The sequence below is a fragment of the Apodemus sylvaticus genome, chromosome X (genome assembly GCF_947179515.1).
Source record: "Apodemus sylvaticus chromosome X, mApoSyl1.1, whole genome shotgun sequence".
Taxonomy (NCBI): domain Eukaryota; kingdom Metazoa; phylum Chordata; class Mammalia; order Rodentia; family Muridae; genus Apodemus; species Apodemus sylvaticus.
The window spans coordinates 13,363,109-13,388,808 of record NC_067495.1 but is presented as its reverse complement, the minus strand read 5'-3'; the positions used below and the strand labels follow the sequence as shown (position 1 = coordinate 13,388,808).

The 25,700-nt window shown below is 32.9% G+C and overlaps 1 protein-coding gene across 1 annotated transcript in view; it reads right to left on the bottom strand.

Annotated features, from left to right (window-relative positions):
- The window catches only part of Ccnb3 (cyclin B3), a 37,727-nt gene extending 30,589 nt beyond the window's left edge, over window positions 1–7,138 (bottom strand). The window contains exons 1-3 of the mRNA XM_052171622.1: window positions 7,046–7,138; window positions 3,923–4,006; window positions 1,354–1,466 (exon numbers count right to left, since the gene is read on the bottom strand). Of these exons, the coding sequence (XP_052027582.1) occupies window positions 1,354–1,466; window positions 3,923–4,006; window positions 7,046–7,138 (290 nt within the window). The remainder of the gene's footprint in view (window positions 1–1,353; window positions 1,467–3,922; window positions 4,007–7,045) is intronic.
- Between the last annotated feature and the right edge of the window lie 18,562 nt (window positions 7,139–25,700).

Here is a 25,700-nt window from a genome sequence, read left to right as displayed (position 1 = left end):
GAAGCAGAAATGGAGAAATAGGGAAGGGTTTAAGGAAATCAATACAGAAGGCAACGAGGGAGGAGGAGACAAATACCATTAAGGGTATTTACAAAAGTCAGGAATCATATTATTTTATATTTGTCTAAAATTACATATAAAACATGAGTATGTATATATTCACACACATATTATATATAATATATTACATAATATATTTTATATATTATATAATATATATTATGTATATATACAGAGAGAGACAGAGTGTGTGTTTTGCCGCTTAGGCTTATGATGCTCTCCCCTCTCTACAAGAGCGTTACACTATATAGCAGACAAAAAATCAGGCATGAGAAACCTCCTTTTAAATTGTTGGTTAGGGGAGTCCAATTGACTCCCAAAACAATATAGGGTACTGCTGTTACACTTGGATTCCTCCCAGAGGCTGGAGATACCACACATCTAGGACACAAGATTTGAAGGATTTGGGATACATTTGGCTGCAAAGCTTCCTCCCTGAAATCTAGTATCCACAGTACCAGAGGGTGTCATTTAAGCTGCTAAAGGAGGGAAGCAATCAGCAGTCTTACCCAGCTATGACACTTGTAAACCACAAGAATAGCATGCAGAGCATGATCTCATGAGGATCATGAGTTCTAGGCCAATGTGGGTTACGTATTAAAACAGAATCTCACAGAAAATCTAAAAAAAAAAAAAAAAAATCAGGATTTCATGGTAATCAATCCATGCTGGCAATGTAAATACTACAACATACATTGTGTAAAGCCATGAATGTAGCTGTATATGTTAAATAAAATTTTATTGCTTGCCAAAATAAGAAGGACTAAATAAAAAATATATCGAATAAAAAAAGAAAAAAAGAAAAAGAAAAAAATAAATAAATAAAAGAGAAAGAAAAAAAGAAGAAAAAGACCTCAGTAGTTTTTAAGTCTTCTTCTAGTAAATGCTTTCCTAGAAGTAAATTTTTTTTTCTAACCTACTTATATAACCTCTAACAATTGGGAGGCACATGTTTGAGGTGCAAGCAGAAAATTGCCCTATAGTAGCAAAAGGAATAGGTTTCTCCCAAAACTTCTAATTAGATAAGCACTGTCTGTGTTATTAACTAGCTGCTAATACATGTTCATGAAAAGTTAGGGGTTCAATTTCATATATGATCTCTTCCAATTGTGCAATGAAGAAAGCAAGAAGAGGACTAGAACTCCAGCAACCACAGGTAGTCTTCCATTAGCATCCAAAGGTAATGTGCCAGTCACCACTGCACCTCACTAAAATTATTTTTAATGGAGACAAAGATGATGTCATAGTTTTGCCTTTATCATATGAGACAATGCCTGCTGAGTCTTCTCTTACCGTTTTCTTCTTTTCTGAGTAACTTCACCAGCTCCCTTATTTGTCCTTTTGGAAACATGGCTTCTAAGCTCCATATTGTCTTCCTTTGACTGAACACATTGATCATGAGATGCCTACAAACAAACAAAAAGGAAAACAGTAAATTAAAAGAACCACATATTATTCAATACATGATTCTTATAAGTCATGATATGTTCCCCATCCTAGTCAGTTTATTAAAATCCCATGCAGAGGAAAGAGTAGCTAAAACTTGCAACAGAAAAAGGTTGATAGTGAAAAATGTATGTTCTATATAATCTTAATTTACTACACCATACCATATATGTAACTACTATTCAACTCTTATTTAGGAACATACATTTTTTTTAAAAATTAGAACAAGGAGGCAACACCAGCTCTCCAAGATGGTTTAGTTTAGTTTAGTTTACTTAGATGAAGAAGGCAACACTGGGCTTCTAAGATATTTTTCATAAAGCTGAAATATTTCATGATTTTTGTCCTAAGAGTGAAAAACAACAGACAGGGACAAAACCACAAACAAGGTTTATGGAAAATAGGACTCAGAAACAACATTTGTTTGATGATGCCCAAGAAGGAAGGAAGGAGTGGCCACTGGTTCTGGAAAGGCTCAGTGCAGCAGTGTCAGGCAATACCAGGACAGGGAAGTGTTGGATGGGGAAACAGGGGGAGGGAAGAGGGCTTATGGGACTTTTGGGGAGGGGGGATCCAGAAAAGGGAAAATCATTTGAAATGTAAATAAAGAATATACTTAAAATAAATAAATAAATTGGTACCTTAAAATTCCAAAAAACAGTTTATAAAATTCTAAGTTTATAACAGTCTTTAACAGACTTTATAACACTTTATAACACTTATAATAATAATAAATAATAAATAAAGTTTATAACACTTTAACAGAAACTGACCTAAAGACGTGTGTCTAATCACACATGTTTGCTAATTGTAAGGTTTTAGCTACTTAAAAAAAATGTCATACCAAAAATAACCTGTGATATTTTTTAAAAGTATACTATAAAAGGATCTGGAAACGAAGTTCCTAGCTTCTCTATGGACTGTATTTACAGTTTGACATTTATTTTCATACTAAATGATCTTCAATTTTGAAAGTTACAAAATTTATGGCTCAAACTTAACAGATAAAATCCTGAAATCCTAACATCATAAATGTTACTAACTTATAAATTGTTAAAGCTAATCAAGATATAAAGTTAATGGTCAGTCACCTTATACATGATCAAATTCTTTAATCTGCTCAAAACCATGTTTATAGTCATGCTAAGTACAATTATAATTTGTTTATAATTATAATTTGTTTACAAGCTTGGAGGGAGAAATGATTTTTTAATCTCCCATTATAAATTGTCAAAGTCAAGCAAACTGAAGCAATGAAGTGAAAGCAAGTTATAAATAAATTTAAAATTTGTTTAATATAGACAATGGCCCTCAAAGTCCCCAGTATCTGCTGAATATGGCATATAAGGTACTTAATGAAAGGGAGGAGCAGGAAAGGCCACAAAAATCTTCCCAAGGTAGGCAGAAATACCTGCTTCTGGCTGCATCTCTGAATCCACTTACAAGAAGAATAGGGCAGCAACGGACTCCACCTAAGATTTGCTTCAAATGTGGCAACACCAGTCACCGGATGAAGAACTGTGCTTCACCTCAACTGCCACCAAGACCCTGCCCCTGCCCCTGCCCAAACTGTGTATAAGCAGGATGCTAGAGAATCAAGTGTCTTTTGCCTAACCAACATAAGTCAGTACCCCAAGATCCTCCTCCACAGGAAAATTTCTTGGGTTTTCTGGGCCTAGTAACTGAAAACCAATGATGCTGTGGGATCTTAGCTCCCAACAAAACCATCATGATTACCATGGAGGAGCCTAGGGTAACTGTTCAGTTGAGCAAGATCTTCATTTTTAACTGATACTGAGGTCACTTGCTCACTATTTCTGCTTATTCCAGCAAAGTTTATCCTTCTCAGATCTCTGAGGTAATGGGGGTTGATTGTTAGCCCAACCAGCCTAGGGCTATAGGTCCTCTCCTCTATAGTTTGATATACACAAGAGGTAGTTTTGATTGTCACTATGATTAGGCTAATTATAGAATTTAAATCCTGGGAGACAAAAGTGATAGGTGAGGTAAATACTACAGAAAAGAAAAATAGTCTTCCCCCAAACTCCCATACAGCTTGAATTGAAAATGTTACCCTGGACTATAAGTATCCTATCATAATTCATTTCCAAAGACTAGGGAGCCATTTCTGGATTTTGGGTAAATATAGTCTCTCATCATTTTTTTTTAGTTATTTAAAATTCCATGTACTAGTCACTGTTTACTGGCTCCAGAGAACATATAAATTGACCAAAATGGTTTATGCTAGTAAAAAGAGCCTCTCTTTTGTGATATTGTGTCACTGATTCCAAATAAATTCTGCTGTCAGCATTCCGAGAGAGTCAAGGTCTGCTGGTAAACTGGAAAGATCCTTCAAGGCAAAGAACATCTAAGAGTTCTGTAAAACTACAGAAAAGAACAGGGTTAGCAAACTCACATTAGTGACATCTTCAAATGCTGATCTCTTCTTTACTGTGCTTTGAGATGAAGATGAAGATTCTGAGTGGTTACTCTTTTTAATCTATAAAAATAAGAATCAAATGAACATGGACAGTTGAACAGCCCCTTTATGAACTTGGGGTCTCATTCGGGGTGTGGATAAACTCCACCATGTCCAAGTAACTGGGATATGTATAATAAATCCTATGAACTACAACAAAAAGTTTTAGTATCCACAGATTTAAACACTGGAGAATATAGTCATTGATAATAGGGACATGAAAAGATTACATGGTCTTCAGTAAACAATTTCAAAATGAGTAAAACATGTTGGTGAAACTGATTTATTCTCCTCATAGTTATGGTTATACTATCCAGGATCAAATATAATCACAAGGAATAGTGAGTCTTTCTATAGGAATTCCTCCAAAAAAGTTAGTTAAAAATGTAAGTAATTAAGTACCTCTTATACTAAGTGAATTTTAATACATATTCAGTAGGGACAAACCTAGGTACTAGCCCAGATTCAGCTCAATATTTTTTTAAAAAAACTGTTGATCTTGGAGGAGTCACTTTAATCTATGAGACTCATAATTTTCTCCTCAGTAAAATTGGAATGATAACCTACCTTACAGAGTCTTTGTGGATTACAAAAGAGAATATACTTTTAAGAGTGTTTTATTGTGATTGTGCTAAAGATTGAACCCAGAGTTGAGAGCCTAAGCAATGTTTCTACTATAGAATATATTTTTCAGTCTATATAAATTGTAAATGGAAAGAAAAAGTACTTTAAAACTATGTAGTCCTGAATGCTTGTAAACATCACAAGAAAAAATTTATTTTAAGAAAATAGTTTGTTAATACAGATTATCTCTAATGTTATTTGATATGTGAGACTCATGGCAAAGAACATCAGTGATCAAGGGGAGAAGGAAGCTGCATCCCAGAAGCAATGAAGATTTTCTTTCTTGGTACTATACATGCCTTAACCTACTCCCATGTGACTATGACTATCTCTATGGAATTAGAAGTTAGGGGAAATCAGTCTTGTGGCATTTCTCTATCCTTTCACGGTTTCTAGTTGGTGACTACCTATTAAATCTCAGCTTTATCTTTTCCAATTCTAAGAACAAATTCTGCCTTACCTTTAAAAGAAAGTTCTTACATTTTTTTAAACAGAACCCTGGGATATGACCACTAGTTTTGTGCTAACTACATCTTTAACAATATATGACATAGTAAGTGCTCAAAAACTTGGAGAACAGTATCGTGATGCAATATACCATTCAGCAAAATACAGCAATTCTAAGAATTCATTCTCATTCTATTTCAGCTTTAAAAACCCTATTTATTTTTATCTTATAAATAAAATGTAATAAATAATCCTAGTAGAAATAATTAGCAAATAATACAACATCACTTTTCTTCCAAACAGGCTAAAAAATAAGCACGTAGTCTTCTAATTCTCATTTGATATTACTGTTAAAAATAATCTCAAAGTCAAATTAACAGTAGAAACAGAACTTAATAAAACTTATACTTACAAAATATGTCCAAAATAAGTTAGGATTTGGAAAACAATAGCCATGAAAAGTAAACTTAGAAAATCATAACGACATTCAGAACATTTGATATAAACAAAAGCTTAATTAAGGTATGAAATCTTCTTTTAAGGTATAAAAATCTTTCTTGATAAATATATATGGAAAATGTCTCATTCCTTCCATGAAATCATTTTACTAAGACATGGTAAAAATTAATAGAAAATGTTTATCTACACATAAAAATGTCTGCAGTGCTAGAGATTGACACAGGACCTTGGACCTGATAGACAAGGCCTCTGTCACTGAGCTATATGTCCAGCACTATTAAAAAATTATACTGGCCTAATGCTCTCTGCTTCAGAAAAACTCTCCCTGATGATAACTCATAAGTGATAATATAACTATTGTTAAAATATATATGGTAATGAACATAGAATATACCAGGATGAAAGGGTCAATGTTAAACTTCCCCAAAGTCAAATTAGGCAAGTTTGAGTGTACCAACACATTCTTGACATTTAATACTGCCTAAGTATCCTATATCTATCATGCTTGGGACTAGAAGTTTCTTGGATTACAGCTGCTATGTCCACTCAGCCTTTTATGCAGATGCAAGGAATTCAAACTGATCTGAATGCTTGTACAGCAAATGCTTTAAGCACTGAGCAACCTCTTTGGCCCTTAGTATGCCTGCAGTTTGACTGTAAACTCCATTACCTGAGATTAAGTATGGCATTTTCCACTTACAGAATCAGGTCAGCACTCAAAGATTTCAGAGTCTGAAAATTTTAATTATTGAATTTCCAAATTAGGGATATTCGATCTGAATATTCAAAATATGATAATATTTCCTGACAGAATGTGCTACCAAGAATGTACTACAGCCTCTGGTAAGATACTTGGAGCTTCTAGAAAAATATATACATATAAACATGTTCAATAATGAGAACTCAACATTGTTTCGCCTTGAAAGGTATAAAAAATGACCTTTACTTCATTCATACATATTTAAATACTAGTAGAATTTTTCATTTTTGCTTCATTTACTTTGGGAAGACAAATGGGATAGAACCTAAGGCCTTGCATATGCTAGGTAAGAGCTCATCCCTGTACACTAGCACCCCAGGACACACTCAGCACCCTAAGACACACTCAGCACCCCAGGACACACTCAGCACCCTAAGACACACTCAGCACCCCAGGACACACTTAGCACCCCAGGACACACTCAGCACCCTAAGACACATTCAGCACCCCAGGACACACTCAGCACCCAAGACACACTCATCTCTCCAGGACACACTCAGCACCCCAAGACATACTCAGCACCCAGGGCACACTCATCTCTCCAGGACACACTCAGCACCCCCCCCCCAAAGGAGCTCATCCCTGAACCAAATCTTCAATTCCTAGCTCCATGTTCCAACATACTGGTATTCTTCAACTATAAGAATTTCTAGAAATTCCACTTTCTCAGATTAATACAGACATCATAAAAGATTCAGAGGTATGGATAAGCACTATTGCATAAAGAGACTACATGAGATACTATTGGAAGAGATAATTTGCTTTTTAACCTTTTCAGATTGCTGATCTTCCATGGTTGTGATCTCGTCAGACTCAGCTTTCTCATTCTCTGCTTTGGATCTTTTGTTTAACAGTGGTGGCATCTTTAAGCAGATTCAGCAGTGTTTCCTCCAAGGCAGAGCTGCAATCAGAAAGAAATGCTTTAAAATACCATTCACCAGAAACACTACAATTTTTTGTAGACACTCTAAAGAAAACTTAGTTGCTCTATCACATCTCTAGGAAAATGCACACTTTAAGACAGAGTAGATCTAAATACAGAGCTTTGTTCTATCACAGTTAACCCTGAGAAACAGCTACCTCACCTATAAAGCAGATGTAAACATACCTGTCTTTATCTACGGAGTCTGTTAATTAGGTAAGGCATGCCACCCTTAAAGGATGTGGCCTAGTATGCACAAATTTACATAAGAGTTGTGTACTGAAACCATCAAATACATGACAGCTCATATAGACTAGCTACTAGCTGGTGGACTTGAAAGAAGCTGAGGAGGAGGGCGACCCTGTAGGAGGACCAGCAGTCTTAATTAATCCGGACTACCCAGAGATCTTCCAAACACTGGACCACCAACCAGGCAGCAGACACCAGCAGACACCAACACACATACACTTCTGGGTCTGTGTTCATTCAGAGATGATGCACCTAACCCTCAAGAGACTGGAGGCCCCAGGGAGTTTAGAGGTCAGGTGGGGTGGGGGGGTGGGGGTATCCACATGGAGACAGGGGGAGGGGAGGAGGTATGGGATGTAGAACAGTAGGAGGGTGGACAGGTGGGAGATAAAATATGGAGTATAAAACTTTAATTAATTAATCATTTAAAAAGAAAAAAATATTAAGCAATACAGATTAACAAGTGCTTTCTAAAGTACTACAAAGTCCTTCTTAAAAAACATTTCAAAGAATTGAAAGGTTGCAGTGTGAAGAGGCAGAATGAGCACAGATTTTAGAATTTGAGCAATCAGCCTTCTAAATCAGCTAACTTAGAAGTCTCAGGGAACCTTGTTTGCAAAACAATTATAATGGCACTAACATAAATAAGAGTCATGCAGCTCAAATATAAATCTGTATGTACAAAGTACATAGTAGATGCTCAATAAATAGTAAGCTGTACTCTCCTCTCAAATCTAAACCAATTTTTAAAAATCTTGTTCCCCAAAAACTTGGCCCAACAGCAATAAAGTTAAATTGGATGCAAGTATCTTTTAGAATGTATGAAATCATTTATACCACAATCATTATTCTTGTTTCAAATTCATTTCTATGGCTTACCAGAGTCCTATGTTATGAAACATTTACCTTTACCTTTTAAAGGGAAAGACGAAATGTGGTGTCAAGAATCAAGAACAGTCTCTGTTGATAACTGCAGATTAAACCCCCAGAGAAAATAAAACTATGCAGATTATGGCTATACTCATTATCCAGAATACAAAGTATCTGCTTTAGGGGAAGCATACACCAGCTTAGGCAAACTAATATCCCAGCCACCAGGGACAGACATAGGAGAAAGGGGGACTGCCACTCTTTAAAACATATTTTTATAAGTGGATGCTTTGGGACTGAAGAGATGGTTCTGTGGGTAAAGATAGGCCTTGCTCTGCAAGTATGAGGACCTGAGTTTGGATCCACATCACCCAGGTAAAAGCCTATCATAGCAGTACATGCCTATAACTCCAGAACTAAAGAGGGACTACTAGAAGAGAAGGTGGAGACAGATGTATCCCTCTCACTCAGTGGCAGTCTGTGAGTTCCAAGTTCAATGAGATACCTTGTTTCAAAAAATAAAGTGTAGATTAATTAAGAAAGGCACTTGGATGTAATAAGGACACATGCTCCACTATGTTCATAGCAGCCGTATTTATAAAATATAAAATATAAAATATAAAAATAATGACTTTAACCACTCCTGGGCATATACCCAGAGGACTCCCCAGCATGTAATAAGGATACATGCTCTATTATGTTCATAGCAGCCCTATTTGTAATTGCCAGATGCTGGAAAGAACCCAGGTATCCCTCAACAGAAGAGTGGATGCAAAAAATGTGGTATATCTACACAATGGAGTACTATTCAGCCATTAGAAACAATGAATTCATGAAATTCTTAGACAAATGGATGGAGCTAGAGAACATCATACTAAGTGAGGTAACCCAGTCTCAAAAGATCAATCATGGTATGCACTCACTAATAAGTGGATATTAACCTAGAAAACTGGAATACCCAAAACATAATCCACACATCAAATGAGGTACAAGAAGAAAGGAGGAGTGGCCCCTGGTTCTGGAAAGACTTAGTGAAGCAGTATTTGACAAAACCAGAACTCATGCTCAATAAATAGTAAGCTGGGAAGTGGAAAGGGGTGGGTGGGAGAACAGGGGGAGGGAAGGGGGCTTATGTGACTTTCGAGGAGTGGGGGACCAGAAAAGGGGAAATCATTTGAAATGTAAATAAAAAAAATCGAATAAAAAAAAAGAAAAAAAAGAAAGGCACTTGGATATCTCTCTCTCTCTCCCCTCCCCTTCCTCCTCTCTCTCCCTTCTTCCTTCCCTCCCCAACCTCTGTGTGCTGTGTGTGTGTGTGTGTACGTGTATGTAACACACAATAAAATAAAATAAAAACCATGAAAGGGCACACTTGATTTCTACCACCTACAAAACCTCAAACTTCCCTTACAGAAATCAGAATACTTTCCTCTTTCTTGATTTTCCATATCCCTAATTTTATGCTGATAATTGTGGGATTCTCTCTACTGTGCATTCTAACCCACACCAGGGTAGCAGAGTGAAAAATATGATCAAAACAGATGAGTAACAACATCATTTTATGTATCAAAGGTAATTGTGTGCAGAACACTGGAAAGAGGGCTCAGTGAAAACAGCTGTGTTTAATTTTGACCCTGTCAGGAGGCAGGGGGTGGGAGGAGGGGTTGGGGGTTTTTCAGAGAGGGGGGAAACTGGGAAAGGTTTTAGCATTTGAAATGTAAATGAAGATTATATTCAATTAATAAAAGAAGTTATTTTGATGACACTGGGCAATGTAAACCTTAATTTTCCAACTAATAAAACAGCTGCCTCCATATTCTAAGAGTGATCAATGACATGCAGCATTACCAACACCTGGGAGCTTTTCCAAAGCCCCGCCATGAGATCAATTAACATCTCCAACTGATGCGTATGCATTTTAAAGTTTAAGAGGCTCTGTTTCTGCAGTCCCTTGGGCTCCTCACCTTCAAAGACTCTAAGTGCATCTTAGCAGAAGACATCCCTAAGAAAACCAAAGTTTTAAACCAGAGAACAGGGCTGTAGAAGTGTCAGCAGAAATAAAAGGAATAACAAGAGAAAAGACAAGTTTCTACCCTTTAATCTGTAGTTCAAAAGACATTTTGAAGAAGCATTCTCTGTCTTAGCAATACAGCAGATCTAACAGCACTTGTACAAGAAACCAATTGTGTATACTTTCACTGTGAAAGACATTTTGTAAAAGTACTCTGATGCGGCCATGTGTACTGGATCATCCATCTGAAGGCAGAAACCCACTCTCTTTAGCTTTTCTATCTCATTTCCCAGTAATCACTCTCTGCCCACCTTTGTGCGCAGTGCACTCCAAGGAGTAAAAAGGAAACCAATGTTTCCTAAAGAAACACTGTGCATTCCAACAAAAGAAGACAGGGTGAGACAAGGAGCAGAAGTGACCACCAGGGACTAACTAGCAGGTGACAGGGCCAGATACTCAATTGAGCTAACATTACAAACCAAAGGTGTCTATCTCACACTGAGATTAAGGATAGAGCAAGAAAGTACCAGAAAAAGAACAAAGATAGGTGTCTGTCTCGACCAATCCTGGGCTCTCTCTTAACAAGGCTCACTAGAGTTTGCTCCAGGAGAAAGCACAATGATGGCTGGCAGGTGCTACTATGATCCCATGAAAACCAAAGGGATTGGGTATTTTTACACTGGACTCCTGAGCTAATGGATCTGTCATTTGAGTTAGGTTAGGCCTGGGGAGTAATATGCCTCTATAAAGACACTTTTAATCCTCCTGGAGGATGAGTTGGGGAGAAATACTGAATAATGTCATTCAAACAATGGCATTCAAATCAAAACAAGTAGCAACTCTTATAGAGTCCAGTATTAAGTTCTTAAGGCTTTAAAAATGTCCAAAGGACATAAAGTTTGGCCCCTATTTTATGAGATCCTGAAGTATAGAAAGCTAATAGAAATTAAGATGAATTCAGCCACAGCTCTATGCTATTATGAAATTGTTATTGTTCTAAATATTGGTCAAAAAGATAGGTGCTTCTATTATTCCCATTTTAAAGATGACAAAATGCAGCTCACTAAATGACCAGTATCACAAAACTACACCGAGGTACAGCAATTTTATAATATAGACATTATCATTTATTTCATTTATATATTAATTCAGTTGTTCAGTTGTTAAAGAGAATTTGGGGAATAGGCTTTATTCCCAAAACTAGAAAATATATAGAAGGAATCAACAAAAAGTTTACGGAATTTATAATCTGCCTAACCCTCTGAAAAGGCAAAGAGAAAACAGAGATGCCAGGGATAAATCTAGGACTTTACCTACATACAGCAAGTACTCTACCACAGAACCATATCCCGGGCCTCTTTTTATAATCTACTATCCATAAGATCTCCTGCAAGTATCATCACTGTGCATAACTATGTCCCACAAGGATTAAAAATGAGTAACTGTGCTTTAGTCAAAAGAAGAAAGGGCCCACCAATCAAAAGCAACATAAAAATCACAAAAGTAATTTAGGTTTACCTATTGCTTTCTAGCTCATCATAAAACAAATGAAAAGATATTTAAAAAGATCATTTGGGTTTTGACATAAGACTTCACTATATAGCCTGAGATGGCATCAAATTCAGGATTGTTATACCTCATCTTCTAAGTGCTGAGAGTATGCGTTTGTACCGCCATGCTTGGCTCTTTTAAAAACTTAAAGATTTATTTCCCCTTAGTCTTCATACCTCAAGTTCATTTAATCTTCTCTGAGGGTAGGAACCAAAAAGAACACAGAGGAAAGAGGCACTAGCCCTTAACTTTTCCAATGTACTACTCCCAGTGTAAACTGCCCTTTCTTTTCCTCCTTGTACAAAAGTTATATATCTCACATGAAATTATATTCCAGAGGGGTCCATGATTTAAATGTGAAAATAGACTATAAATTAAAATGAACCACAGTAAACTATATTAAAATAGAACTATAGATAAAAATGAAAGAGTATTTTTATAACTTTAGAGAAAAACACGTAAACAACAAAGAATCATCCTGATAGCTGTAAAGGAGAAATACCACCTTGCAAATGGGCATCAAAATCTATAAATGGCAATGGACTGCCCATCAGAAACCATGATGCCAGAAGGAATAATACAATATTTTCCAAGAACTAAATGTACAGACATGCTAATTCAGAAATAGATTGCAGTGACAATATACTTTATGGATAAAGGGGTAAAACTCAAGTGTTTCTCAGATTATGGGAAATCAAGAGAATCTGTTACCAATAATCTACAAACAGAATGTTCACAACATAGCAAAACAAATGAGCAAACAAACATGTTTTAAAAGCCTATAGAGGAAACACTGGAACAGCAAGAAGAAAAACAATGGAAAGAGTGAAAAATATCAGAGGACCTAGAGAGACAGCTTGGTGGTTAAGAGTTCTTACTACTCTTGCAAAGGACCTGGGTTCAATTCCTAGCACACACTCACATGACAAACCACAAATGCCTGTAATTCCAATTGCAAGGCATCTGACAATGAAAGGGAGAAAATATTAGTAAAAATATAAAACAAAAACCTGGTACATTTAAGAGATGAAACACTTGACTAACTCAAGACAGAGAAGGAGGAGAAAACTTAATATAAAAAAGTCACAGAGGGAGGTTAAAAAGATATATACTGCATACATGCCACACATACACTTATAGTACACTCACTCTTAAAACAAACCTTGATAGGAATAAGTTATAGAGATATTCCACACAATAGTGTAGAAAGTAGATCTTAGTGGCCAGGGTGTAGTGACATACACCTACTATCTCAGTCTTCAAGCAGGAGATTGAGTCAGTTCCAAAGCAAGGCTGACCAACAAAAATACCTGCATGCACGCATATATATATATATATATATATATATATATATATATATATATGTGTGTGTGTGTGTGTGTGTGTGTGTGTGTGTGTGTGTGTGTGTATCTCATTAAATTATATGCTGGGATTAAAGGCCTGCGCCAGCACTGCCTGGATACTATTTGCAGGTCTTACATTTCAGGTATATGCCAATGAAACTATTTAAAATGAGATACCAAACAGAGCACATTACTAAAGATCCTATTGCGAGTAAACTAATCAGTAAATATTAATATTTAAACAAGTTGTCAACTTAAATAAAATACAACAATTCCTCAGGAATTGAAAATATCCATAGTATCTGCAATACAAAATAATTTGAGTGAACAGTTTCTAAAACATTTTTATTTTTAAAAGATTTATTTCTACAAGTTTTTGTAAATCTACCCATATCTACCTCCATATCTGTTCATATTTATCTGAATCTAATTCTCCTTAGAAACCCTCTAATGCCATATTCCTCCCAGTTCCATATCCTGTTTTTAATATTTGATATTAATAACTCTCTGGGTACAATTACTGCTGTCCATGTGTTAACATTAGTACTATGACTATCAAAATAAATAACAATAAACATCATGAACTAAATGATACCCAAACCATTTAAACACAGCACACACAAAAAGAAAATTGCAGGCCAATATCACTCATTGAAGTTAAAAACTTAATATGTACACATGGCCATAAGCCCATAGTTTAAAGTTAAAATTTTAACTTATAATTTTTCTAAAAATTCATATCAAAGCCCAGGTTCTTTACATGGAAAAATAAACCAGGCATTTCAAGAATATATAACATCAACTCTATGCCTATCACAAAACAACAATACAAAAAACTCAGGTAGTAACAGCCAACTCATAGTCACACAATCCATCCAAAGATAGCACAAAGAAAGAAAATTGCATGACAAAGTCACTGATAATATAGAAGTAAAATATTTGATATCCACACATGGATAGAAGCAAACAGTTAAAAATTGAAATTTTAGTTCATAATTCTCCCAAAAATTATTCTCCAAGCCCAGATATTTTACATCAAAATGGACTAAGCCTTTAAAGGATATTTAACATTAGTTCTATTTCTATCTCAATAAAATCAAAGCTAAACAAGACAGAACAAAAATTCAGGATATTAAAACCATCCAAAAACAGCACACAAAAAGGAAATTAAAAGCCAATTCACTAATATACCAGCAACTCTAACAAATTACTAACAAAATTATTTTAACAATATATTAAAAGATACCCCTAAAATGAGTTTATCACAAAGATATAAGACTTGTTCCAAAAACTAAATATATGTAAACCAGCACATATGCAGACAGGCTTAAAAAACTACAGTAAAAAAATTATTAGATCTAACAAAAAAGCTCAAGATTTTAGGATGCAAGCTCCATCAACAAACTAATTAGAAAGAAAACTGCATGACAAAGTCACTCACAATATAGAAGTAAAATATTTGATATCCACACATGGATAGAAGCAAACGGTTAAAAATTAAAATTTTAATTCGTAATTCTCCCAAAAATTATTCTCCAGGCCCAGATATTTTACATCAAAATGGAATAAGCCTTTAAAGGATATTTAACATTAGTTCTATTTCTATCTCAATAAAATCAAACCTAACCAAGACAGAACAAAAATTCAGGATATTAAAACAATACAAAAACAGCACACAAAAAGGAAATTAAAAGCCAACTCACTAATATACCAGCAACTCTAACAAATTACTAACAAACTCATCTTAGCAATATATTAAAAAATACCACTATGAGCGACAAAAATACCTGCAAACATAAATATATATATATATATTATTTGCAGATGTTTTTATACAAATAAATATATATGTATATTTGCAGGACTTTTTATATCTATAAATATGTGTATATTTAGGTATATAAAATATCTAAATATATATAAAAATAAATATATATGTATATATGCATTTGCAGGTCTTTTTTTTGTTTTGTTTTGTTTTGTTATTTCTGAGACAGGGTTTCTCTGTGTAGCCCTGGCTGTCCTGGAACTCACTTTGTAGACCAGGCTGGCCTCGAAATCAGAAATCCACCTGCCTCTGCCTCCCTGAGTGCTGGGATTAAAGGCCTGCGCCACCACTGCCCGGATACTAATTGCAGGTCTTACATTTCAGGTATATGTCAATTAAACTGTTTAAAATGAGATACCAAACAGAGCCCATCACTAAAGATCCTATTGCGACTACAGTAATCAGCAAATATTAATATTTAAACAAGTTTGTCAAATAAAATACAGTAGTTCCTCAGGATTTGAAAATATCCATAGTATCTGCAATATGAAATAATTTGAGTGAACAGTTTCTAAAACATTTTTATTTTTAAAAGATTTATTTCTACAAGTTTTCGTAAATCTACCCATATCCACCTCCATATCTGTTCATATTTACCTCCATCTAATTCTCCCTAGTACCCCTCCAAAGCCATATTCCTTCCAGTTGCACATCCTGCTTTTAATATTTATTATTAATAACTCTCTGGGTACAATTACTGCTGTCTGTGTGTTAACATTATTACTATGACTATCAAAACAAACAACAATAAACATCATGAACTAACTGATACCCAAACCATTTAAACACAGCACACACAAAAAGAAACTTGCAGGCCAATATCACTCATTGAAGTTAAAAACTTAATATGTTTAAAAATTAAAATTTTAACTTATAATTCCTCTAGAAATTAATATCAAACCCCAGGTTCTTTACATGGAAAAATAAACCAGGCATTTCAAGAATATTTAATATCAATTCTATGCCTATTGCAAAATAACAATATAAAAACCCAGTTAGTAACAGCCAACTCATAGCCACAGAATCCGTCCAAAGATAGCACACAGACAGAAAATTGCATGACAAAGTCATTCATAATACAGACATAAAATATTTGATATCCACACATGAATAGAAGCAAAGAATTAAAAATTAAAATTTTAATTCATAATTCTTCCAAAAATTAATTTCCAGGCCCAGATATTTTACATGGAAAAATGAACTAAGCGTTTAAAGAATATTTACCATTAGTTCTATTTCTATCTCAAAAAATACAAATCAAAACAGAATAAAACACAAACTCAGGATACTAAAACCATCCAAAGACAGCACACAAAAAGGAAATTAAAGGCCAATTCACTAATATACCAGCTACTCTAACAAATTACTAACAAACTCATTTTAGCAATATATTAAAAAATACCCCTAAAATGAGTTTATCACAAAGACATAAGACTTAATCCAAAAACTAAATATACGTAAACCAGCACATATGCAGATAGGCTTAAAAAACTACAGTAAAAAATTATTAAAGCTAACAAACAAGCTCAAGATTTTAGGCTGCAAGCTCCATAGACAAACCAATTAGAAACATAATCACATGACAAAAATTCCATTCATAAAATAGAAGTAAAATATTTGATATCCACACATGGATATAAGTGAACAGTTAAAAATTATAATTTTCCTTTAAAATTCTTCCAAAAATTATTCTCCAGGCCCACATATTTTACATGGAAAAGTGAACTAAGCCTTTAAAGGATATTTAACATTAGTACTGTTTCTCTCTCAAAAAAAATCAAAGCTAAACAAGACAAATCAAAAACTCAGGATACTAAAACCATCGAAAGACAGCGCACAAAATGGAAATTAAAAGCCAATTCACTAATATACCAGCAACTCTAACAAATTACTAACAAACTCATTTTAGCAATATATTAAAAAATACCACTAAAATGAGTTTATCATAAGGACATAAGTCTTATTCAAAAACTATACATAAATATATATAAGCCAGCACAAATGCAGAGTCCAAAGACAGCCTGAGCGACAAAAATACCTGCAAATATGAATATACATATATATTTTTTATTCGCAGATGTTTTTATACATATAAATATATATATATAAATATATTTGCAGGACTTTTTATATATCTAAATATATATATATTTAAAAATATATATATAAATATCTAAATATATATATAAAAAATGAATATACATGTATATATGCATTTGCAGGTCTTTTTTGTTTTGTTTTGTTTTGTTGTTTCTGAGACAGGGTTTCTCTGTGTAGCCCTGGCTGTCCTGGAACTCACTTTGTAGACCAGGCTGGCCTCAAAATCAGAAATCCACTTGCCTCTGCCTCCCTGAGTGCTGGGATTAAAGGCCTGCGCCACCACTGCCCGGGTACTAATTGCAGGTCTTACATTTCAGGTATATGTCAATTAAACTGTTTAAAATGAGATACCAAACAGAGCCCATCACTAAAGATCCTATTGCGACTACAGTAATCAGCCAATATTAATATTTAAACAAGTTTGTCAACTTAAATAAAATACAGTAGTTCCTCAGGAATTGAAAATATCCATAGTATCTGCAATATGAAATAATTTGAGTGAACAGTTTCTAAAACATTTTTATTTTTAAAAGATTTATTTCTACAAGGTTTCGTAAATCTACCCATATCCACCTCCATATCTGTTCATATTTACCTCTATCTAATTCTCCCTAGTACCCCTCCAATGCCATATTCCTTCCAGTTGCACATCCTGCTTTTAATATTTATTATTAATAACTCTCTGGGTAAAATTACTGCTGTCTGTGTGTTAACATTAGTACTATGACTATCAAAACAAACAACAATAAACATCATGAACTAAATGACACCCAAACAATTTAAACACAGCACACACAAAAAGAAAATTGCAGGCCAATATCACTCATTGAAGTTAAAAACTTAATATGTTTAAAATTTAAAATTTTAACTTATAATTCCTCTAAAAATTGATATCAAAGCCCAGGTTCGTTACATGGAAAAATAAACCAGGCATTTCAAGAATATTTAACATCAATTCTATGCCTATCACAAAACAACAATATAAAAAACCCAGGTCACAGAATCATTGTCACAGAATCCATCCAAAGATAGCAGAAAGAAAGATTTTGCATGACAAAGTCATTCATAATATAGACGTAAAATATTTGGTATCCACACATGGATAGAAGCAAACAGTAAAAAAATTAAAATTTTAATTCATAATTCTTCCAAAAATTAATTTCTAGGCCCAGATATTTTACATGGAAAAAGGAACTAAGCCTTTAAAGGATATTTAACATTAGTTCTATTTCTATCTCAAAAAAATCATCGCTAAACAAGACAAATCAAAAGCTCCCAATACTAAAACCATCCAAAGACAGCAAACAAAAAGGAAATTAAAGGCCAATTCACTAATATACCAGCAACTCTAACAAATTACTAACAAACTCATTTTAGCAATATATTAAAAAAATACCCCTAAAATGAGTTTATCACAAAGATATAAGACTTATTCCAAAAACTAAATATATGTAAACCAGCACATATTCAGATAGGCTTAAAAAACTACAGTAAAAAAATTATTAGATCTAACAAAAAAGCTCAAGATTTTAGGATGCAAGCTCTATCAACAAAATAATTAGAAAGAAAACTGCATGACAAAGTCACTCATAATATAGAAGTAAAATATTTGATATCCACACATGGATAGAAGCAAACAGTTAAAAATTAAAATTTTAATTCATAATTCTTCCAAAAATTACTTTCCAGGCCCAGATATTTTACATGGAAAAATGAACTAAGCGTTTAAAGAATATTTAACATTAGTTCTATTTCTATCTAAAAAAATACAAATCAAAACAGAATAAAGCACAAACTCAGGATACTAAATCCATCCAAAGACAGCACACAAAAAGGAAATTAAAGGCCAATTCACTAATATACCAGCTACTCTAACAAATTACTAACAAACTCATTTTAGCAATATATTAAAAAATACCCCTAAAATGAGTTTATCACAAAGACATAAGACTTAATCCAAAAACTAAATATACGTAAACCAGCACATATGCAGATAGGCTTAAAAACTACAGTAAAAAATTATTAGATCTAACAAACAAGCTCAAGATTTTGGGATGCAAGCTCAATCAACAAACTAATTGGAAAGAAAATTGCATGAAAAAGTCACTCATAATATAGAAATAAAATATTTGATATCCACACATGGATAGAAGCAAACAGTTAAAAATTAAAATTTTAATTCATAATTCTTCCAAAAATTAATTTCCAGGCCCAAATATTTTACATGGAAAAATGAACTAAGCATTTAAAGATTATTTAACATTAATTCAATTTCTATCTCAAAAGAAAAAATCAAAGCTAAACAGGTAAAAAAAAAACGCAGGATACTAAAACCATCGAAAGACAGCGCACAAAATGGAAATTAAAAGCCAATTCACTAATATACCAGCAACACTAACAAATTACTAAGAAACTCATTTTAGCAATATATTAAAAAATACCACTAAAATGAGTTTATCATAAGGACGTAAGACTTATATCTGCAAATATAACTATACATATATATTTTTTATTTGCAGATGTTTTTATACATATAAATAAATATATATATTTGCAGGACTTTTTATATATCTAAATATGTGTATATTTAGATAACAAAAATATCAAAATATATATAAAAAATAAATATACATGTATATATGCATTTGCAGGTCTTTTTTGTTTTGTTTTGTTTTGTTGTTTCTGACACAGGGTTTCTCTGTGTAGCCCTGGCTGTCCTGGAACTCACTTTGTAGACCAGGCTAGCCTCGAAATCAGAAATCCACCAGCCTCTGCCTCCCTGAGTGCTGGGATTAAAGGCCTGCGCCACCACTGCCCGGGTACTAATTGCAGGTCTTACATTTCAGGTATATGTCAATTAAACTGTTTAAAATGAGATACCAAACAGAGCCCATCACTAAAGATCCTATTGCGACTACAGTAATCAGCAAATATTAATATTTAAACAAGTTTGTCAACTTAAATAAAATACAGTAGTTCCTCAGGAATTGAAAATATCCATAGTATCTGCAATATGAAATAATTTGAGTGAACAGTTTCTAAAACATTTTTATTTTTAAAAGATTTATTTCTACAAGGTTTCGTAAATCTACCCATATCCACCTCCATATCTGTTCATATTTACCTCTATCTAATTCTCCCTAGTACCCCTCCAATGCCATATTCCTTCCAGTTGCACATCCTGCTTTTAATATTTATTATTAATAACTCTCTGGGTACAATTACTGCTGTCTGTGTGTTAACATTAGTACTATGATTATCAAAACAAACAACAATAAACATCATGAACTAAATGACACCCAAACAATTTAAACACAGCACACACAAAAAGAAAATTGCAGGCCAATATCACTCATTGAAGTTAAAAATTTAATATGTTTAAAATTTAAAATTTTAACTTATAATTCCTCTAAAAATTAATATCAAAGCCCAGGTTCGTTACATGGAAAAATAAACCAGGCATTTCAAGAATATTTAACATCAATTCTATGCCTATCACAAAACAACAATATAAAAAACCCAGGTAGTGACTCATTGTCACAGAATCCATCCAAAGATAGCAGAAAGAAAGAAAATTGCATGACAAAGTCATTCATAATATAGACGTAAAATATTTGGTATCCATATATGGACAGAAGCAAACTGTTAAAACAAAATTTTAATTCATAATTCTTCCAAAAATTAATTTCTAGGCCCAGATATTTTACATGGAAAAAGGAACTAAGCCTTTAAAAGATATTTAACATTAGTTCTATTTCTATCTCAAAAAAATCAAAGCTAAACAAGACAAATCAAAAACTCCTGATATTAAAACCATCCAAAGACAGCACACAAAAAGGAAATTAAAGGCCAATTCACTAATATACCAGCAACTCTAACAAATTACTAACAAACTCATTTTAGCAATATATTAAAAAAATACCCCTAAAATGAGTTTATCACAAAGATATAAGACTTATTCCAAAAACTAAATATACGTAAACCAGTACATATGCAGATAGGCTTAAAAAACTACAGTAAAAAAATTATTAGATCTAACAAAAAAGCTCAAGATTTTAGGATGCAAGCTCCATCAACAAACAAATTAGAAAGAAAACAGCATGACAATGTCACTCATAATATACAAGTAAAATATTTGATATCCACACATGGATAGAAGCAAACGGTTAAAAATTAAATTTTTAATTCATAATTCTTCCAAAAATTAATTTCCAGGCCCAGATATTTTACATGGAAAAATGAACTAAGCGTTTAAAGAATATTTACCATTAGTTCTATTTCTATCTCAAAAAATACAAACCAAAACAGAATAAAACACAAACTCATGATACTAAAACCATCCAAAGACAGCACACAAAAAGGAAATTAAAGGCCAATTTACTAATATACCAGCTACTCTAACAAATTACTAACAAACTCATTTTAGCAATATATTAAAAAATACCCCTAAAATGACTTTATCACAAAGACATAAGACTTAATCCAAAAACTAAATATACGTAAACCAGCACATATGCAGATAGGCTTAAAAAACTACAGTAAAAAATTATTAAAGCTAACAAACAAGCTCAAGATTTTAGGCTGCAAACTCCATAGACAAACCAATTAGAAACATAATTACATGACAAAAATTCCATTCATAAAATAGAAGTAAAATATTTGATATCCACACATGGATATAAGTGAACAGTTAAAAATTATAATTTTCCTTTAAAATTCTTCCAAAAATTATTCTCCAGGCCCACATATTTTACATGGAAAAATGAACTAAGCCTTTAAAGGATATTTAACATTAGTTCTATTCCTATCTCAAAAAAATCAAAGCTAAACAAGACAAATCAAAAACTCAGGATACTAAAACCATCGAAAGACAGCGCACAAAATGGAAATTAAAGGCCAATTCACTAATATACCAGCAACTCTAACAAATTACTAACAAACTCATTTTAGCAATATATTAAAAAATACCACTAAAATGAGTTTATCATAAGGACATAAGTCTTATTCAAAAACTATACATAAATATATATAAGCCAGCACAAATGCAGAGTCCAAAGACAGCCTGAGCGACAAAAATACCTGCAAATATGAATATACATATATATTTTTATTTGCAGATGTTTTTATACATATAAATATATATATATATTTGCAGGACTTTTTATATATCTAAATATGTGTATATTTAGATATATAAAAATATCTAAATATATATATATAAATAAATATACATGTATATATGCATTTGCAGGTCTTTTTTGTTTTGTTTTGTTTTGTTTTGTTGTTTCTGAGACAGGGTTTCTCTGTGTAGCCCTGGCTGTCCTGGAACTCACTTTGTAGACCAGGCTGGCCTCGAAATCAGAAATCCCCCTGCCTCTGCCTCCCTGAGTGCTGGGATTAAAGGCCTGCGCCACCACTGCCCGGATACTAATTGCAGGTCTTACATTTCAGGTATATGGCAATTAAACTGTTTAAAATGAGATACCAAACAGAGCCCATCACTAAAGATCCTATTGCGACTACAGTAATCAGCCAATATTAATATTTAAACAAGTTTGTCAACTTAAATAAAATACAGTAGTTCCTCAGGAATTGAAAATATCCATAGTATCTGCAATATGAAATAATTTGAGTGAACAGTTTCTAAAACATTTTTATTTTTAAAAGATTTATTTCTACAAGTTTTCGTAAATCTACCCATATCCACCTCCATATCTGTTCATATTTACCTCTATCTAATTCTCCCTAGTACCCCTCCAATGCCATATTCCTTCCAGTTGCACATCCTGCTTTCAATATTTATTATTAATAACTCTCTGGGTAAAATTACTGCTGTCTGTGTGTTAACATTAGTACTATGACTATCAAAACAAACAACAATAAACATCATGAACTAAATGACACCCAAACCATTTAAACACAGCACACACAAAAAGAAAATTGCAGGCCAATATCACTCATTGAAGTTAAAAACTTAGTATGTTTAAAATTTAAAATTTTAACTTATAATTCCTCTAAAAATTAATATCAAAGCCCAGGTTCATTACATGGAAAAATAAACCAGGCATTTCAAGAATATTTAACATTAATTCTATGCCTATCACAAAAGAACAATATAAAAAACCCAGGTAGTGACTCATTGTCACAGAATCCATCCAAAGATAGCAGAAAGAAAGAAAATTGCATGACAAAGTCATTCATAATATAGACGTAAAATATTTGGTATCCACAGATGGATAGAAGCAAACAGTTAAAAATTAAAATTTTAATTCATAATTCTTCCTAAAATTAATTTCCAGGCCCAGATATTTTACATGGAAAAAGGAACTAAGCCTTTAAAGGATATTTAACATTAGTTCTATTTCTATCTCAAAAAAATTAAAGCTAAAAAAGACAAATCAAAAACTCCTGATATTAAAACCATCCAAAGACAGCACACAAAAAGGAAATTAAAGGCCAATTCACTAATATACCAGCAACTCTAACAAATTACTAACAAACTCATTTTAGCAATATATTAAAAAAAATACCTCTAAAATGAGTTTATCACAAAGATATAAGACTTGTTCCAAAAACTAAATATACGTAAACCAGCACATATGAAGATAGCCTTAAAAAACTACAGTAAAAAAATTATTAGATCTAACAAAAAAGCTCAAGATTTTAGGATGCAAGCTCCATCAACAAACAAATTAGAAAGAAAACTGCATGACAAAGTCACTCATAATATAGAAGTAAAATATTTGAAATCCACACATGGATAGAAGCAAACAGTTAAAAATTAAAATTTTAATTCATAATTCTTCCAAAAATTAATTTCCAGGCCCAGATATTTTACATGGAAAAATGAACTAAGCGTTTAAAGAATATTTATCATTAGTTCTATTTCTATCTCAAAAAATACAAATCAAAACAGAATAAAACACAAACTCAGGATACTAAAACCATCCAAAGACAGCACACAAAAAGGAAATTAAAGGCCAATTCACTAATATACCAGCTACTCTAACAAATTACTAATAAACTCATTTTAGCAATATATTAAAAAATACCCCTAAAATGAGTTTATCACAAAGACATAAGACTTATTCCAAAAACTAAATATAGGTAAACCAGCACATATGCAGATAGGCTTAAAAAACTACAGTAAAAAATTATTAAAGCTAAAAAAAAAAAATTATTAAAGCTAACAAACAAGCTCAACATTTTAGGCTGCAAGCTCCATAGACAAACCAATTAGAAACATAATCACATGACAAAAATTCCATTCATAAAATAGAAGTAAAATATTTGATATCCACACATGGATATAAGTGAACAGTTAAAAATTATAATTTTCCTTTAAAATTCTTCCAAAAATTATTCTCCAGGCCCACATATTTTACATGGAAAAATGAACTAAGCCTTTAAAGGATATTTAACATTAGTTCTATTCCTATCTCAAAAAAATCAAAGCTAAACAAGACAAATCAAAAACTCAGGATACTAAAACCATCGAAAGACAGCGCACAAAATGGAAATTAAAAGCCAATTCACTAATATACCAGCAACTCTAACAAATTACTAACAAACTCATTTTAGCAATATATTAAAAAATACCACTAAAATGAGTTTATCATAAGGACATAAGTCTTATTCAAAAACTATACATAAATATATATAAGCCAGCACAAATGCAGAGTCCAAAGACAGCCTGAGCGACAAAAATACCTGCAAATATGAATATACATATATATTTTTATTTGCAGATGTTTTTATACATATAAATATATATATATATTTGCAGGACTTTTTATATATCTAAATATGTGTATTTATATAATATATATAATATATATAATCTAAATATATATATAAAAATAAATATACATGTATATATGCATTTGCAGGTCTTTTTTGTTTTGTTGTTTCTGAGACAGGGTTTCTCTGTGTAGCCCTGGCTGTCCTGGAACTCACTTTGTAGACCAGGCTGGCCTCGAAATCAGAAATCCCCCTGCCTCTGCCTCCCTGAGTGCTGGGATTAAAGGCCTGCGCCACCACTGCCCGGATACTAATTGCAGGTCTTACATTTCAGGTATATGGCAATTAAACTGTTTAAAATGAGATACCAAACAGAGCCCATCACTAAAGATCCTATTGCGACTACAGTAATCAGCCAATATTAATATTTAAACAAGTTTGTCAACTTAAATAAAATACAGTAGTTCCTCAGGAATTGAAAATATCCATAGTATCTGCAATATGAAATAATTTGAGTGAACAGTTTCTAAAACATTTTTATTTTTAAAAGATTTATTTCTACAAGTTTTCGTAAATCTACCCATATCCACCTCCATATCTGTTCATATTTACCTCTATCTAATTCTCCCTAGTACCCCTCCAATGCCATATTCCTTCCAGTTGCACATCCTGCTTTTAATATTTATTATTAATAACTCTCTGGGTAAAATTACTGCTGTCTGTGTGTTAACATTAGTACTATGACTATCAAAATAAACAACAATAAACATCATGAACTAAATGACACCCAAACCATTTAAACACAGCACAC